Below are 17658 nucleotides of genomic sequence, written 5' to 3'. Positions count from 1 at the left end.
CCCATGTGATCTTCTTTAAAAAAACTACAATAGGCCGGGCGCGGTGGCTCAAGCCTGTAATCCCAGCACTTTGGGAGGCCGAGACGGGCGGATCACGAGGTCAGGAGATCAAGACCATCCTGGCTAACATGGTGAAACCCCGTCTCTACTAAAAATACAAAACACTAGCCGGGCGACCTGGCCGGCGCCTGTAGTCCCAGCTACTCGGGAGGCTGAGGCAGGAGAATGGCGTGAACCCGGGAGGCGGAACTTGCAGTGAGCTGAGATCCGGCCACTGCACTCCAGCCTGGGCGACAGAGCGAGACTCCGTCTCAAAAAAAAAAAATAAATAAAATAAATAAATAAATAAATAAATAAATAAATAAATAAACTACAATAAATTCAGCCAAGTAAGAAATGAATCAAAATAAATAATTTGGGAATAGCAAAACACATTGTAAAAGGACAGGAAATGAGGCTTGGATCTATTTAAATATTGAATTAAAATTAATCAACTATAGCAATTGTAATTACAGAAAAGAAGGTGAACAGTGTAAATCTGGATAAAATAAAAATTATAAAATAACTAAAACTGGGAAATAGACAAAAAGATAGAAAGATATGAGAAAATATTAAATACTCTCATCTTTTATAGTAGGATATCAATTGTTATTTCCAAAATTAAAATATGTGGTTTTAAAAAATGACTGCACTCTTTTGTGATATATATCTCTATAGAGATAGAGATATACAAGTATGTATAGTTATTTCTTAGAATGTCTTTAGAATAAATTTTGTGAAGGTATGTTTAATTTCAGCAATTCCCTTATTTTCACTTTAGTGTCTTTTTCCTCTGTTGGAGTCAAGTACAATTATATTTTTATTTTCTAAGTAATCAAATGGTTGTAACTACTTATGGTTATTCACTTGCTATGTACCCATCTATCTGTAGTGGCATAGTATATAAACCTGTTTTGATATTCACCTAAGAAATTTATGATGATTTAAAAATTCTTGTCTTTGTACTTCTATGAGTTGTTTGGATTATTTTTAATGGTCCTGTATCATTTTTACAAAATTGAATAATTTTCCTTAGAAAAATATGCCAAGGTAACAAGATTTAATTCTGAGTGATGGTAATATGCATATTGTTATTCTATTTTTTGTGTGTTTTTTGTTTGGTTGGTTTTTTGGTAGGTTTTTTTTTTTTCTTTTTTTGAGACAAGTTCTCACTCTGTCACCCAGACTGGAGTGCAGTGGGGTGATCACAGCTCACTATAGCTGCAACCTCCCAGGCACAAGTGATACTCCCGCCTCAACCTCCTGAGTAGCTGGGACTAAAGGTGCGTGCCATTGTGCCAGGCTAATTTTAAAATTTTTTGTAGAGACAGGTCTTCCTATGTTTCCCAGGCTGGTCTCAAACTCCTAGGGTTCAAGAGATCCTCCCACCTAGGCCTCCCAAAGTGCTGGGATTATAGGTATGAGCCACTGTGCCTGGCCATTATTCTATTTTTTTGTATTTATCTGTGTTTCAAAAATTCCTCATCATATCTCATTTAAAAGTTTTAAGACTATAATTTCTCAACTGAGTACACATTTAGTAGCATTCCATAAAATTAGATATAAGATTTTGATTCAAAAGTTATTAAGGATAGTTTTTTAAATATTTTCAAATGATTGGACTTAATTTTTAAGTTTATTGTTTTCCAACTGTATTACATCATAATAAAATAATATAACATGTCGGCCGGGCGCGGTGGCTCAAGCCTGTAATCCCAGCACTTTGGGAGGCCGAGACGGGTGGATCACGAGGTCAGGAGATCGAGACCATCCTGGCTAACACGGTGAAACCCCGTCTCTACTAAAAAATACAAAAAAAAAACTAGCCTGGCAAGGTGGCGGGAGCTTGTAGTCCCAGCTACTTGGGAGGCTGAGGCAGGAGAATGGCGTAAACCCGGGAGGTGGAGCTTGCAGTGAGCTGAGATCCAGCCACTGCACTCCAGCCTGGGCGACAGAGCAAGACTCCGTCTCAAAAAAAAAAAAAAAAAAAAAAAAAAAAAAAATATATATATATATATATATATATATAACATGTCATATTTCTACCTTTTGGAACTTATAAGGCATTCTTGGTGGCCTATTTTCGATGGATTTTGACCAAAATTTTAAGAAAACTGGAAGAGGGTCACTGTAAGGATTAAAGTTCAATATGTACTTATATAATGAGTTATTGATATTAATAGGTTCTTTATATTCTTATTTGTTTCTTACCTCTTCAATTTATCAAAGACTTGTTAAAAGTTTTACTATCTCACACCATAGACGAAAATTAACTCAAAGTGGATCAAAGACTTAAATAGACATAAACGTAAAAGGTAAAACTATACAACTCTCAGAAGAAAACATAGGAATATATGACTTTGAATTAGGCAATGGTTTTTTGATATGACATCAAAAACAAAATCAACAAAAGAAAAAAATAGACAAATTGGGCTTCATAAAAATTTAAAACTTTTGTGCTTCAGTTAACACCATCAAAAAAGTTAAAAAGGAACCCACAGAATGGGAGGAAATATTTATAAATCATATATTTGACAAAGGATTGAATATATAAAGAACACTTATGATCCAATAATAAAAAGACAACCCAGTTTTAAAATGGGATCTGAATAAACATTTTTTTCCAAAGCAGATACAGAAATGACCAATAAGTTGGGAATTTGAGACCAGCCTGGCCAGCATGGTAAAAACCTGTCTCTACTAAAAACACAAAAATTAGCCGGGCGTGGTGGCAGGTGCCTATAATCCCAGCTACTCAGAAAGCTGAGGCAGGAGAATTGCTTGAACCTGCGAGGCAGAAGTTGCCGTGAGCCGATTGCACAACTGCACTCCAGCCTGGGCAACAGAGTGAGACTCTGTCACAAAAAAAAAAAAAAAAAAAAAAAAGAGAGAGAGAAAGAAAAGAAATGACCAATAAGAACACAAAAAGGTGCTCAGCATCATTTTTAGCTATCAGGGAGATGCATTTCAAAAGCACAGTGTGCTACCACTTCATGCCCACAAAGATGGCTATAATAAAAATCAAAACAAACCTAAACAGAGAGTAAGTGTTGGCAAAGATGTGAAACAATTGCAACCGTTGTAAACTGTTGGTGGGAATGTAAAATGTGCAACCACTGTAGAAAACAGTCTGGCAGTTCCTCAAAAGGTTAAACATAAAGTTTATCACATGACCCAGCAATTCCACTCCCAAGAGAACAGAAACCACATATTCATATAAAAACTCAGGCACAAATGTTCACAGTAGTATTATTTACAGTAGCCAAAAAGTGAAAACAACCCAAATGTCCACCAACTGATGAGTGGATAAACAAAAGGTGATATGTTCGTAAAAAGGAATATTATTTGGCAATAAAAAGAAGTACTGATACATGCTACAACATGGAGTAACCTTGAAAACATTATGACAAGTACAAGAAGCCAAAAACAAAAGACCACATATTGTATATTCCATATGTATGAAATGTCCAGAATAGACAAGGCTATGGAGGCAGAAAGTAGATTTGTGGCTGCCTAGGGCTGGAGGTTTGGAAGGAAATGGGGAGTGACTGCTAATGGGTATAGAGTTTCTTTTGGGGGTGAAAATGTTCTAAAATTGATTGTTTTAATGGCTGTACTCCTCTGCAAATATACTAAAGCCCATTCAACAGTACACTTTAAATGGGTATAAGGTAGGTATAGTAGGTTGGATAACGGCTCTCAAAGATGTAAGGTCCTAATTCCTGGATCTGTAAATGCTACCTTATATGGGAAAAGAGTCTTTGCAGATGTGATTAAGGATTTTGAGATGGGGAGATTATCCTAAATTATCTAGGTAGACCCTAAAATGCAATCACATATATCCTTTTAAGAGGGTGATTTCTCAGACAGGAGAAGAAAAGGCAATGTGACCACAAAGATAGAGACTGGTGATGCAGCCACAAGTAAAGGAATGCCAACAGCCACCAGAAGCTGGAAGAGCCAAGGAACAAATTCTTCCACAGATCCTCTTGAGAGCGGTGCAGCACTGTCAACACCTTCATTTTGGCCTGATACTGATCTCGGACTTCTGGCCTCCAGAGCTGTGAGAAAATAAATGTCTGATGTTTTCAGCAACCAAGTTTGTGGTAATTTGCTACAGCAGCCATAGGAAATAAATGCACTTTGTAAATTATATCTGAATAAAGCTGCTACCAAAAAAAGTTTAAAAATCTACACAATTATTGTGCATTTTTTGTTCATCTTTTATTTCTAATATATTTTTATATATTCTATTACAATGTGCTATAAACTCATAAAGCTTAAGAGAGTCCTATTAACTTCATTAATTTTAAATTTTAAAATAAAAAAAATTTTTTTTTTGAGATGGATTCTTGCTCTGTCACCCAGGCTGGAGTGCAGTGACATGATCTCGGCTCGCTGCAACCTCTGCCTCCTGGGTTCAAGAGATTCTCCTGCCTCAGCCTCCCGAGTAGCTGGGACTACAGGCACATGCCACTATGCCCAGCTAATCTTTGTATTTTTGGTAGAGACAGGGTTCACCATGTTGGCCAGACTGGTTTCAAACTCTTAACCTCAAGAGGTCTACCTGCCTTGGCCTCCCAAATTGCTGGGATTACAGGCATGAACCACCGCACCTGGCCTTAAAATACAAAATTTTCATATTTACAAATATAAAAAATAGTCTTGATCTCATTAAATGATTTTTAACCTTGAAATCTGCTGTTTTGTTTGTTTACTTGTTTATTTCATGTGTCTGCTATGCCTTTAACAATTTTCTTATTTTCATCTTTTTTCGTCCTTTTGTATTAGATGTTTAGCTTATAAAATGCATACAGTATAGCTTTTAGTTTTTTGATTAGCAAAACCCATCAATCATTAGATGGGCTGTTGACTTAATAGATTTTGGGGATTGGGGAAGAGAGGAAAACATACTATTTTATCAAATGACGCAGGTTTTTGGGTTTTCTTGTTTTGAGACAGGGTCTCACTCTGTTGCCCAGAGTGCAGTGGTGCGATCATGGTTCACTGCAGCCTGACTTCCCAGGCTCAAGTGATCCTCCTAGGCCTCAGCCTCCTGAGTAGCTGGGACTACAGGTGTGAGCCACCATGCCTGGCTAAGTTTTTAATTTTTTGTACAGACAGGGTCCCACTATGTTGCCCAGGCTGGTCTTGAACTCCTAGGCTCAAGCGATCCTCCTGCTTTGGCCTTCCAAAATGGTGGGATTATAGGTGTGAGTCACCACTCTGGGCTAAATGATGCACCTTGATTTCAGAGATGCAGGAGGAAAACCATTCATCTTGGAATTATGGAAATATGATTGCTTGGACTTTCTGTTTAGAAGTCTCCAACCATGCAGAAGGATAGGAAAAGTTGGCCGGGCGCGGTGGCTCAAGCCTGTAATCCCAGCACTTTGGGAGGCCAAGACGGGCGGATCACGAGGTCAGGAGATCGAGACCATCCTGGCTAACACGGTGAAACCCTGTCTCTACTAAAAATACAAAAAAAAAAAAAAAAAAAACTAGCCGGGCGAGGTGGCAGGCGCCTGTAGTCCCAGCTACTCGGGAGGCTGAGGCGGGAGAATGGCGTAAACCCGGGAGGCGGAGCTTGCAGTGAGCTGAGATCTGGCCACTGCACTCCAGCCTGGGTGACAGCGAGACTCCGTCTCAAAAAAAAAAAAAAAAAAAGGATAGGAAAAGTTACATTTTAACCTGACATGGTCAGAGAAGACCTCTGTCTGTATAAATTGGGAAGAACAAGGGTCTCATTTTTACAATATTCTCCTAATATCAGTTTGCATAATTTTAAAAAATGTATTCCAATGATGTTACTTGGGCAGTTTATGAGTAAAATAAGACTCTGAAATAAATTTATTCCCAATTGAACAAGAATAAGAAGTCATACCAGGATTTATCTTTTCATTTCAGTCTGGCAGATTAAATTGTCTTTCCCAATAAATACAAAAAGATAATGGAGGGTTGACAGCTTCATCAACAGCAGACAAAGTAAGAAGAAACCACATGGAACTAGGGTTTTCTTACCACTTCTAATTTATCCACTGCTTGTCTACCCATTTCTTCCCCTAATAAATCTTGGGATGACTGAAAAAAAAATTTTTTTTTTTTTTTTTGAGACGGAGTCTCGCTCTGTCGCCCGGGCGGGAGTGCAGTGGCCGGATCTCAGCTCACTGCAAGCTCTGCCTCCCGGGTTTACACCATTCTCCTGCCTCAGCCTCCCGAGTAGCTGGGACTACAGGCGCCCACCACCTCGCCCGGCTAGATTTTTCTATTTTTTAGTAGAGACGGGGTTTCACTGTGTTAGCCAGGATGGTCTCGATCTCCTGACCTCATGATCCACCCGTCTCGGCCTCCCAAAGTGCTGGGATTACAGGCTTGAGCCACCGCGCCCGGCCGAAAAAATTTTATCTAATATTGTGTATGCTATTTGCAGCCGAGTTTGCTAAAAGCAAAAACAACAACAAAAAAGACTGCTTTCCATCCTTCTGGTTTTGATTTATCTTATATCAACAGGACAATAAGTAGTGTATTAAAATATACACATTCTTGAAAAAATTCATGCTATACTCTTCTTTCTGTAAAAATCGAATTTACATGGGCGCTAAAAAATCTCTCATTCAGTCGGGCGCAGTGGCTCACACCTATAATCCCAGCACTTTGGGAGGCAGAGGCGGAAGGATCACTTGAATCCAGGAGTTTGAGACCAGCCTGGGCAACATAGGGAGATTAATGTCCACAAAAATAAACAAAATTAGCCAGGCAAACTGGCATGCGCCTATAGTCCCCCCTACTCCAGAGGCTGATGTGGGAGAATCACCTGAGCCCAGGAGGTTGAGGCTGCAGTGAGCCGAAATCGTGCCAATGCACTCCAGCCTGGGTGACAGAGCAAGACTCCATCTCAAAAAAAAAAAAAAAAAAAAAAAAAAAAAAAAAAAAAAAAAGTGCCCACAGAGTTAGTATCCAATGAGGGTTATTGAATAAAAATTATAGAAGGCAGTTGTTTTGGACTAAGCTCCTGAACCAGGCCCAACAGACCAGACGAAAAATCAGGCTGAGGTTCCACAACACTAAACTAAAACTAAATTGTTATCTAACGTTTGGAGAAATCAGAAACTTTCGCCTCCACTGAGCAATAACAAGGCACGTTGCCCCTGCCTCTGAAATTGCAACGGAGATTGAATGGGGAACTTGGATCTTTATGCCCACCTGGCAGTAGAGAGGTGGCCCTCCCCTTCTTCCACCAGCATGGTATCAGAGGAAGCTTTTTAAAAGAAGATGGAAGTAAGATCCCAAGTCTCATAGTGATAGATGCAGGATGAGCTAAGGAAACCTTGCACAGGGTCTTGCCTGGGCATGCCTGCAACAGATTGGGGGCCCACACGTGCATCGGGAAAATGGGGCAGAGCCACCAAGAATTCACGCCTTATGCAAGGGGAGAAGCCAGGCCTCTTCGGCTCCTGTGTGGTGACCTGGTATTCAGTCTGTGAGGTGAGAACCTGTTGGATGAACCCTCTTTTTCTTTATGGAGAGCTTTCTTTTCGCCTAATAAATCCATCTTCAGCCTTCAATGTGTCTGCGTGCCTCATTTCCCTAGTTGTGAGACAAGAACCTAGATTTTAGCTGAACTAAGGAGCAAAAAGTCCTGCGCAATAGCATTATAACCAAAATGTCCAAGACAAAATAGAAGATCACACATTGTATGAGGAATTAGGAAAATCTCAACTTGAATGAGAAAATTTAATCAGCAGATACCAACACTGAGATGACGCAGCTGTTGGAATTATCTGAGAAGGATTTTAAAGCAGCCACTATAAAAATAATTCAACAAGCAATTATGAACATGCTTAAAATAAATTAAAAACGTAAAAGTCTCAGCAAAGAAATAAAAGACATTAAGAAAAAATGGAAATTTTGAAAAATACAACTCAGGAGGCTGAGGTGGGAGAATCACATCCCTTCTTTTTTTTTTCTTTTTCTCCCCTCCCCAAAACCACATTTCTTAAAAAAACAACAACAAGGCTGGGCACAGTGTCTCACGCCTGTAATCCCAGCACTTTGGGAGGCTGAAATGAGAGGATCTCTTGAGCTCAGGAGTTTGAGACTAGGCAACATAGGGAGACCCTGTTTCTACAGAAATAAAATTTAGCCTGATATGGTGGTGCATGACTGTGGTCCCAGCTACTTGGGAGGCTAAAGTGGGAGGATGGCTTGAGCCTGGGAGGTTGAAGCTGCAGTGAGCCATGATCATGCCACTGCACTCCAGCCTGGGTAACAGAGCAAGACCCTGTCTCAAAAAGAACAACAACAACAACAAAAAAAAACTACTGAAATAAAAAGCTCAAGGTATGGGCTTAGCATCAGCGTGAAGACAGAGGATGGAATCAATGGACTTGAAGACAGAACAGTAGAATTTAACCAGTCTGAACAACAGAGGAAAAAACAAACAAAAAAAAAAAAAAGAGGAAAAAGGAAATAACAGAATCTCAGAGTCTCAGCAACAAGTGGGATTATAATAAAAGATCTAACATTCATGTCTTCAGAGTTCAGAACACTAAATACAAGCCACAAGAGAAAAACAATACTTTACCTATTGAGGAAAATTAATTTGAATGAAGTGGATTTTTCATCATCAGCTATGGAGATCAGAAGGAAATGATAGAACATTTTCAAGGGCTAAAATAAAAGAACTTTCAGTCAAGAATTCTATATCCAGTGAAATTATCATTCAGGAATAAAGGAAAAATAAAGACATTCTCAGACAATGTAAAACTAATAGAATTTGTCTCATCTGTAGATCTGCTCTAAAAGAATGGCTAGAGGAAATTCTCTAAATAGAATGCATGAAAGAAGGAATCTTGAAACATCGGGAAGGAAGAACAATGAAAAAAGCAAAAAACTCAGGTAAATACAACAGACTTTTCTTCTCATCTTGAGTTTTCTAAATGATGTTTAACAGTTGAAGCAAAGTGTAACAGTGCCTGACGTGATGTATATATGGGAAATATTTAAGACAATGATGTTATAAGTGGCAAAGTGGAAAATGACTTAAAGGAAGGTAGGGTTTCTACATTTCCCCTGAACTGCCAAAATGTCATTACCAGTAGACCCTAGTAGACCTTTGTGGTACTGAAATAGTTTTGTATCTTAATTTTGGTGGTGGTAACAGAAATCTACATGTGCTAAAGTAACATAACACTATACACACACATTATATCAATGTTAATTTCCTGGTTTTGATATTATACTAAAGTCATGGAAAATATAACCTTTGGGGAAACTGGATGAAGGGTATATGGGACCTCTCTGTACTATCTTGGAAACTTATTGTAAATCTATAATTATTTCAAAATAAAAATTTTTTAACATATTTTAAAGAATATTTATTGACATAGAGAAATGATCAAGAGATGATATTAAGTGAAAAAAGTAGGATATACAATATATTAGGCATAACCAAAAATCTATATGGAAAACCCACAAAATTAAAACTGAAACCTTACATGTCTCACTATGAATATAACAGACACTGTAAAGCACAAGGGTCAAGACCACGATGAGCTTTGAAGTCAGGCTGACCTGGGTCTAGTCCAGCTCTGTCACTTACATGCTGTGTGATCTCAAGGAACGTGTTCAATCTTTTTAGGTCTCATTTGCAAAATGAAGATAATAATAACTCAGTTGTGACGATTACACAAGAAAGTGCATGTAATAACCTCAGTACACAATATGACACATAAAAAGGGGTAAAAAGTGTTAGCTATTACTATTATACAAAAAATATATAGTGTTAACAGTGGCTTTTATTGGTGGTAAATTGTGGATTTAAAATTTTTTACTTCTTTACACTTTTATGTCTTTAAATTTCTATAATGAACCTATATTACCTTTTATGGAGATATAATTCACATATCATAATATATTTTATAATTGTTTTTAGACATGAGGGTCTCACTGTGTTGCCCAAGTTGGTCCCAAACTCCTGGTCATAAGCAATCCTCTTGCCTCAGCCTCCCTAGTCATTGGCATAAGCCACCGCATCCGGCCTACTTTTATAATGAAAAAAATAGGAAAATGTTCTAACTTGCCCACTTTTAGGGAAACTAATGTAAGACAAATAGGCACATCCCTTGCAAATAGGCAGTCCCTTGCAAAGAAATGTAAGTTATGTTTATTACTGTATTAAAGAGATAAAGCTTTGAATTTTCATGAACCATTTTAATACCATCATTTGTTCCTCTGTGTATTTTTCTTCCAGTAGCTTGTCTCATTTGTATCTGTGGAATTTTAATTCATGGAGGTGAATGAATGATGACATGGAGAGGCTAATGCCACTGAAAGAAGATTTTTATTACTTAAGACTTCCAAGTGAAGGAAGCATGCCACACCATGCAGGGCCACAGGGGAAGCACCAGGTTTGGGTCAAGAGGCAGAACAGAAAGGAGCAAAGGGACAGCCTAAGCCAGAATCCTTACTGGAGTTTCCAGAAATGCAAGCCACAACAGGCTAAACAGTTGAGGATTGGCTGGTTTGAATAATTCTGGCAGACTCTGAGGCACAAGGGCTATCTCTGCTTGTCTGGTACCTGGTCCTGGGTTGACTTAGAGCAGGAGAAATATTAGCTCAGTGTGTGAGAATTAGTAAGGAGGTGGTTCATAGTATGGGTTCTGGATCACAGGGGAGATATAAACAACTCTGGCCATTAGTTTGGCCTTGTGAGTAATGGATGACAAATAGACAAACACAGAATCTAAGAAAACACAGTTAGAACATAACTCAGGTAGAATTTGCCAAATTCTTATCTATACAATAGTCATTTTAAAAAGAATTCTAGAGATACCTCATACAGAACTTTGAAACTGTATACAGTGCATAATCTTCACCTTCAGTCGTGCAAAGGTATATGAAAAGAGAAACAGAAAGTTACCTTGACTCTGGAACTCATCAGAGAAAAACAAGGGGAAATGCAGAAACATGAAAAAATATATAAGTAAGCTGTGGAAGACTTAGGACTCTGGTACCATTAAATTGCTTATTTCACTTATTCCATTACAATAGAATCATACTTTTTCATATGCAATATTATGTAGACTTTGAAACCAAACTGACTGAATACAAATTTCCCCGGTTTTACTAATTGTGAAACAGTGTGCAAGTTATTTAACCTTTCTACATCTTGGTGTCTTCATCTGTAAAAGCGGAGGAAAGGGTTACTGAGAGGGTTAACCAAGTTCATGTATGATGCCTGGCCCATAGGAAAGTTTTTGTAAGTTTTAGATCTCATTATTGTTTGAATAACCAGATGTCACTGAATATAAGATGCTGGTTTTTCTTGATCTTACCAGAAGATGTCAGTGGTAGTATTTTATACTCTCACATCATGAGTGATACTGATTGAAAGAAATTGTAAAATGTAACCTAATTTCAGAGGAGTTGAAATAGTACATATTTTAGAATGTATAAAATAAGTTTTGTGTGTTCATTTAATACTAATTTAATGATGTGTGACAGCCACCAACAGAAAATTGAAACTGGCGAAATAATTCAATTCAAACATTAAATAATGTAACTTCTTACTTCTGTAAATTCCATTTTGTTCAATCTTGGTTCTGTTGAGTCAGTAATATCCAATTGTTCGCAGTGTGATCCTGTTTATGGAATGAAGATTATTTGCTAGTTAGTTTGGTTGTAATATATATTTGATATTTATACTATAGTGCTTTAAAAGAACATAAAATTATGTATTAGCTAATGTCTATCCATAACTACAATAAAGTGAATTACATATAGCTGGGTAACATACCAAATACTACAAAATTATTACTTTTCCTGGCTTAGAAAGCAAACCAAATATTTAAAAAAGTCTATATTTTTAATATCTAGATTGATATAAAGCAGAAATAAATACGCACATCAATAGTATGAAAGGCTATAAAAACATCTGTGCTGGTTTACACTAGCAGGTCCTAAAACAAAACACTTCTGCAAGCTTTCTTTTTAAAATCTTTATTTTGTCTTTAATGTTTCTTAAATTAAATAACACATAAAAATGTTCTAATTCAAATAATACAAAAATATAAGCAACAAAACATGAGTATCTTCCTTTTTTGCTGCCTCCCATCAGCACTCTCACTCCTCTCTGCCCCAGATGTAACCACTGTCAGCAGTTTATCATCCTTCCAGCAACCTTTCTACGCATTTCTGTATGTATATAAATGCATATATATGTGCACGTGTACCTTTTGTTTTTCTGTTTATAAATATGATCATTTTGATGTGCAACTTGCTTTTTCATTTACCACTCATAGTAGCTTTTTTTCAAATAGGACCTGGGGCTCAGGGAAAGTTTGTAATGTGTATATAGATTGGGAGTCATCAGCTGCAGCCATAGACTTGAATAAGAAAACCCAGAGAATGTGTATAGTGTGTATAGTGATAAGAAAGCCTGAAAGGAAACTCTGGAAAACAAAAGTTAAGGTGCAAGCAAAAGAAGAGTCAAGAAACAAAAACACTAAAAGGTGATCAAAAATAGAAGAAAGAAATCAAGAGAATGATATCACAAAAAAACAAGAGAAGAGTTTCATAAATTAGAGTGATCAATAATGAAGAACGTGACAGTTAGTTCAAATACAGATTTTTAAACCTTCATTTGATACAACAACTTATGTAATCCTTATTGACCATACTAAGAGAAAAATACATAAATTGTGTGAAAGCTCATGATGAAAGAACTATACACTGGCTTCCTCTCCTACTTCTAATAGTAACTCTTCCTGCCTATCATGAGTTGGCACAAGGGCATAGAAAAGATTTTTCAATCACTCTTGAATTTGGTAAGTGCTAATTATGAGATATCAGTTATTATGGCCATAGGAGGACTATATACATTTTCATATGAGCTTATGCATTAGAAGCTGACATTTCCATCCCAGACCTTCCCCCAAGCTCCAGATGATTATGCAAACCAGACTGGTTTCCAGCAGTAACAATTGCTATTAAGTATACAATATACTTATACAACAGAGACAGCTATTAAGTCTGTCTCTGACTGGAGTTTGAGCAACTTAAGGGCAGGAAACATGTCTTGTCAGTCCTCTGTGCATTCTCTAACTCATTCCAGTATCTGGAACTAAGTGAGGGCTCAATGAATATTGACCAAATGAATAGTAGAGAAAATAAATACTGTAGTATAGGAGGTGAGAGAAGAAACAATCACTGTCAATTGGAATGCTCTGGAATTTCTGTAATTTTATCAGGATCCCAAATTGAGTTCTCTTAACTCACTCCTTCTGTACCCTCATTCGAAAATAAATGAAGTTATTTCAATGATTTTTTGAAACAAGAGTAAAGGATGAGCTGACTGAAGAATTACGTTTTTTGGAAAACGTGAGAACAGGTAGAAGGAGAAAAGGTTGTCAGTAAGGCCCAAATCATGCTTGGAGATCAGTGATCAGGAAGATGGGAAGCATATTTTATTTTTAAAAGTGACAACAGACTTCAGACAATGTACTGTTGTCATTGTAACAAAAGTGGTCAAATAATCAATTGGAAAAAAAATTTATTGGATATAAATTATGTAAATCTCAGGACCCAAACTCTAGTTTCTATGGGACAAGTGAGGGTTTTTTTTTTTTTTTTTTTTCCACCTAATTTCATATAGGGAACTCTTTCTGAAAACAAAAGCATCAAAATCTGTGAATCTCCATAGGGGTGGTGCTGTCCTCCCTTCCTCCCAGGCAGCATGGTGGAAATTTTTGGGTGAGTTTTTATTGCCACAATGATGAGGAATAGGAGCAGAGGCAGAACTCCTGTAATTTCTGCACAATAAAGACTTTCCACCTCCTGCAGGACATTCAAGTAGATGAAAAACCTGCTTATAATAATTTTGAACCTAGAACCCAATTCTATTTTACATATGAATGCAGAATATAATTTTGCTGTGGAATTTTCCAAAAATGTAACTTCTATGAAAATTTGAGGGAGAATTATACTTTATTTAATTCTGGAACTTTACCTAGAGTTGTTCGCCATTTCAGAAATTGTGTAATAGGGAGTAACATAAATTGTATCTGAATTCTAATACAACACATTTGTGTCAGTCTGCATTTCTGGGAATTCTATGTATATATATTCATTTTGCCCTATTCCAAAATGTCAAATACAAATAAAATGATCAACTGTATATAATTTCACTTTTCTTATATCTAAAGGTACATTATAAGTAGGTAGAAATGTCTGACTATTATGTCTTATAGTGAAGTCATAACAAAGCATTTATATATTGAAATCGAGTGCATATAATTTTCTTTCTTTTGTTTTATTTTTTTTAGAAGGAGTCTCGCTCTGTCACCCAGGCTGCAGTGCAGTGGCATGATCTCGGCTCACTGCAACCTCCACCTCCTGGGTTCAAGCGATTCTCCTGCCTCAGCCTCTCGAGTAGCTGAGATTACAGACGCCCACCACCATACCCGGCTAATTTTTGTATTTTAGTAGAGACAGGCTTTCACTATGTTGGCCAGGCTGGTCTCAAACTCCTGACCTCAAATGATCCACCCACCTCTGCCTCCCACAGTGATGGGATTACAGGTGTGAGCCTCTATGCCCGGCCTCTGAAGAAGTCTTAAGCCTAGTATATATAGTAACAGAACTGGATGAGATTATCCAGGGAAATTTATGTAACATGGAAAGGGAACTCAAGAAACAACATTTGAGAAACAGAGAATGACTCCAGGAGGGTTATAGGTAAGGTGTAGGATATAAGAGTGGGTAGAGTCAAGGAAATTCAAACTAAGGAATTTACAGAGGCAATGTTCAACTCTGGTAAATCTTAGCATGAGCCACTGCAACTGGCCAGTGCATACAATTTTCTTATGCCTTTCCTTATATTTCTCCTTTATATCACAGTATGACATCTTATCTTTCTTTTAAAATACTGTGTATGTAAGGAATATTTTCTAGGAATGTCATAGGATAATAAAAGAGTATTGCAGAGTACTGGTAATAAAATGGACACCAGACTAAAAGGGTTGAGAATCACAGATTGCATTTCTGCTTTTATACATTCTCTATCTGGACAGCATGGAAGAGGCTAATTGCACCTGCAAGAGCTTTGAATTACATCTGTCTCATGTTGACTCTTCATCTGAATTCAGTGTCCCCCACCCAAAAAAGAAATAAAAATAAAAATATCAGAGTAATAGGCAGACTTACCTAGCTTGAAATCTGGATTTTGAAAGAATTCATGAAGAACATTCTGAATCTGCAAATCAAAAGAGGAAAAAAAGAAAGAAACCATATGCCACTCCTCAGTTACCACATATTTGTTATTTTAGACTAAAAACCATCTATAGTCTTTCTATTTTAGTATTGGGTGATCTTTCCAACCCAAGGACAGAAATAGTAATAAGTCACATGTACTTTCTACAAGGGGGTCTTCAAAAAGTTCATGGAAAATGTGTATTATGAAAAAAATATGCATGGATTTCAATTTTTTTTTGCACCAAAATAAACTTGTTGAAACTTGTTATGTCTGAATAAGATCTAGCTTGAAGAACTAAAAACGATAAGACATCAGTTTGAAAAGAGCCCCTATCAGAGCAACATGAATTCTGCTAAAATTGAAGCAAAAACATTAAATTTATGGTGAAGCTTGGCAGGAAAAATGGTGAAATCACTGGTGTTTTATGAAGTGTTTATGGGGACCATGCTCCAAAGAAATCAGCAGTTTACAAATGGATAGTTCATTTTAAGAAAGGATGAAATGATGCTGAAGATAAAGCCCATGGCGCAGACTATTCACACCAATTTGCAAGAAAAAAAATCATCTTGCTCATGACCTTATTGAATAGGACTAAAAGTTAACAGCAGAAGCAATAGCCAACACATAGACATCTCAATTGGCTCTGCTTACACAATTCTGACTGAAAAATTAAAGTTGAAAGAATTTCCAGTCAGTGGGTGCCAAAACCATTGCACCCAGACCAGATGCAGACAAGAGCAGAGCTTCAAATGGAAATTTTAAACAAGTGGGATGAAGATCCTGACGCATTTCTTCCAAGAATTGTAACAGGAGATGAAACATGGCTTTACCAGTATGATCCTGAAGACAAAGCACAATCAAAGCAATGGTTGGTTACCAAGAGGTGGAAGAGGTCTTGTCAAAGCAAAAGCAGACTGATCAAGTGCAAAGGTCATGGCAACAGTTTTGGGGATGCTCAAGGCATTTTGCTAATTAACTTTCTGGAAGACCAAAGAGGAATAACATCTGTTTACTATGAGAGTGTTCTGAGAAAGGCTAGCTAAAGCTTTAGCAAAAAAAATGTCTGGGAAAGCTTCACCAGAGAGTCCTTCTCCACCATAACAATGCCCTTGCTCATTCTTCTCATCAAACAAGGGCAAGCTGGGCACAGTGGCACACACCTGTAGTCCCAGCTACTCAGGAGGCTAAGGTAGAAGAACTATGAGTTTGTGCCAACCTGGACAAAATAGCAACACCCATCTCCACTAACAAAACAAGAACAATGTTGTGAGAGTTTCAATGAGAAATCATTAGGCATCCACCTTATAGTCCTGATTTAGCTCCTTCTGATTTTTTATTTTCTAATCTTAAAAAATAATCATTAAAGGACACCTATTTTTCATCAGTTAATAATGCAAAAAAGACTGCATTGAAATGATTAAATTCCGAGGATCCTCAGCTCTTTAGGGATGGACTAAATGGCTGGTATCATCACTTACAAGTGTCTTAAACTTGATGGAGCCTCCTTTTATTTATTTATTTGCCATTTAAAAAGTAATGGCAAAAACCACAATTACTTCTGCACCAAGCTGATATTTGAGACAGGGTTTCATCATGTTGGCCAGGCTGGTCTCGCACTCATGGGCACTAGCGATCCTCCTGCCTCAGCCTCCCAAAGTGCTGGGATTACAGGCCTGAGCCATGGCGCCCAGCCTGATGGAGCTTATGTTGAGATATAAAGTTTATATTTTTAATTATCTTTTAATTCAATTTTTCCACACACTTTTTGAAGTCTCCTCTTAGAATACTGAAGGGTATATAAAGTTATTTTACACATATATTCTCAATGATTCCCAACCTTTTTGTGTGATTAGGACTGGGATGCTGACAGTGACCCCATTTTGCCTCCTCCAGAGGACATTTCTAGCAACTCTCAGACACGGCACGATGGAGCTGAGGCACTTTTGGCAAGCACTTTGGCCATCCAAAGAATCCTCTATACTTTCTCATTCTTCAATTACTAAAAATGAAATTTCCGAGTTCTTCTTGGTCCATTTTTAAAAACATTTTATTTTTTAGAGAAGTTTTAAGTGCACAGCAAAATTGAGCGGAAAGTACAAAGAGCTCACACACATACACTATACACATACACAGCTATGTACTATTACTAATATCCTGCACCAGAGTGGCACATTTATTACAGTCAATAAAGCTACATTGACATGTCATTATTGCCCAAAGTCCATAGTTTATAATAGGGGTCTCTCTTGGTATGGGCTTTGACAAAGTATAATCACATGTATCCACCATTATAGCATTATACAGAATTATTTCACTCCCCTAAAAATCCCTCCCTCCCCTCACTCCTGGCAACCACTGATCTTTTT

General features: G+C 37.4%; 1 protein-coding gene across 1 annotated transcript in view; it reads right to left on the bottom strand.

The window, feature by feature from the left end:
* Nucleotides 1-17658, bottom strand: part of EFCAB5 (EF-hand calcium binding domain 5) — a 173868-nt gene that overhangs the window by 103078 nt on the left and 53132 nt on the right. The window contains exons 6-7 of the mRNA XM_010367959.2: nucleotides 15244-15292; nucleotides 11611-11681 (exon numbers count right to left, since the gene is read on the bottom strand). Coding sequence (XP_010366261.1) covers nucleotides 11611-11681; nucleotides 15244-15292 — 120 coding nt within the window. The remainder of the gene's footprint in view (nucleotides 1-11610; nucleotides 11682-15243; nucleotides 15293-17658) is intronic.

Source organism: Rhinopithecus roxellana, chromosome 19, assembly GCF_007565055.1.
Source record: "Rhinopithecus roxellana isolate Shanxi Qingling chromosome 19, ASM756505v1, whole genome shotgun sequence".
Taxonomy (NCBI): Eukaryota; Metazoa; Chordata; class Mammalia; order Primates; family Cercopithecidae; genus Rhinopithecus; species Rhinopithecus roxellana.
This window is presented reverse-complemented; position numbering and strand designations above follow the sequence as displayed.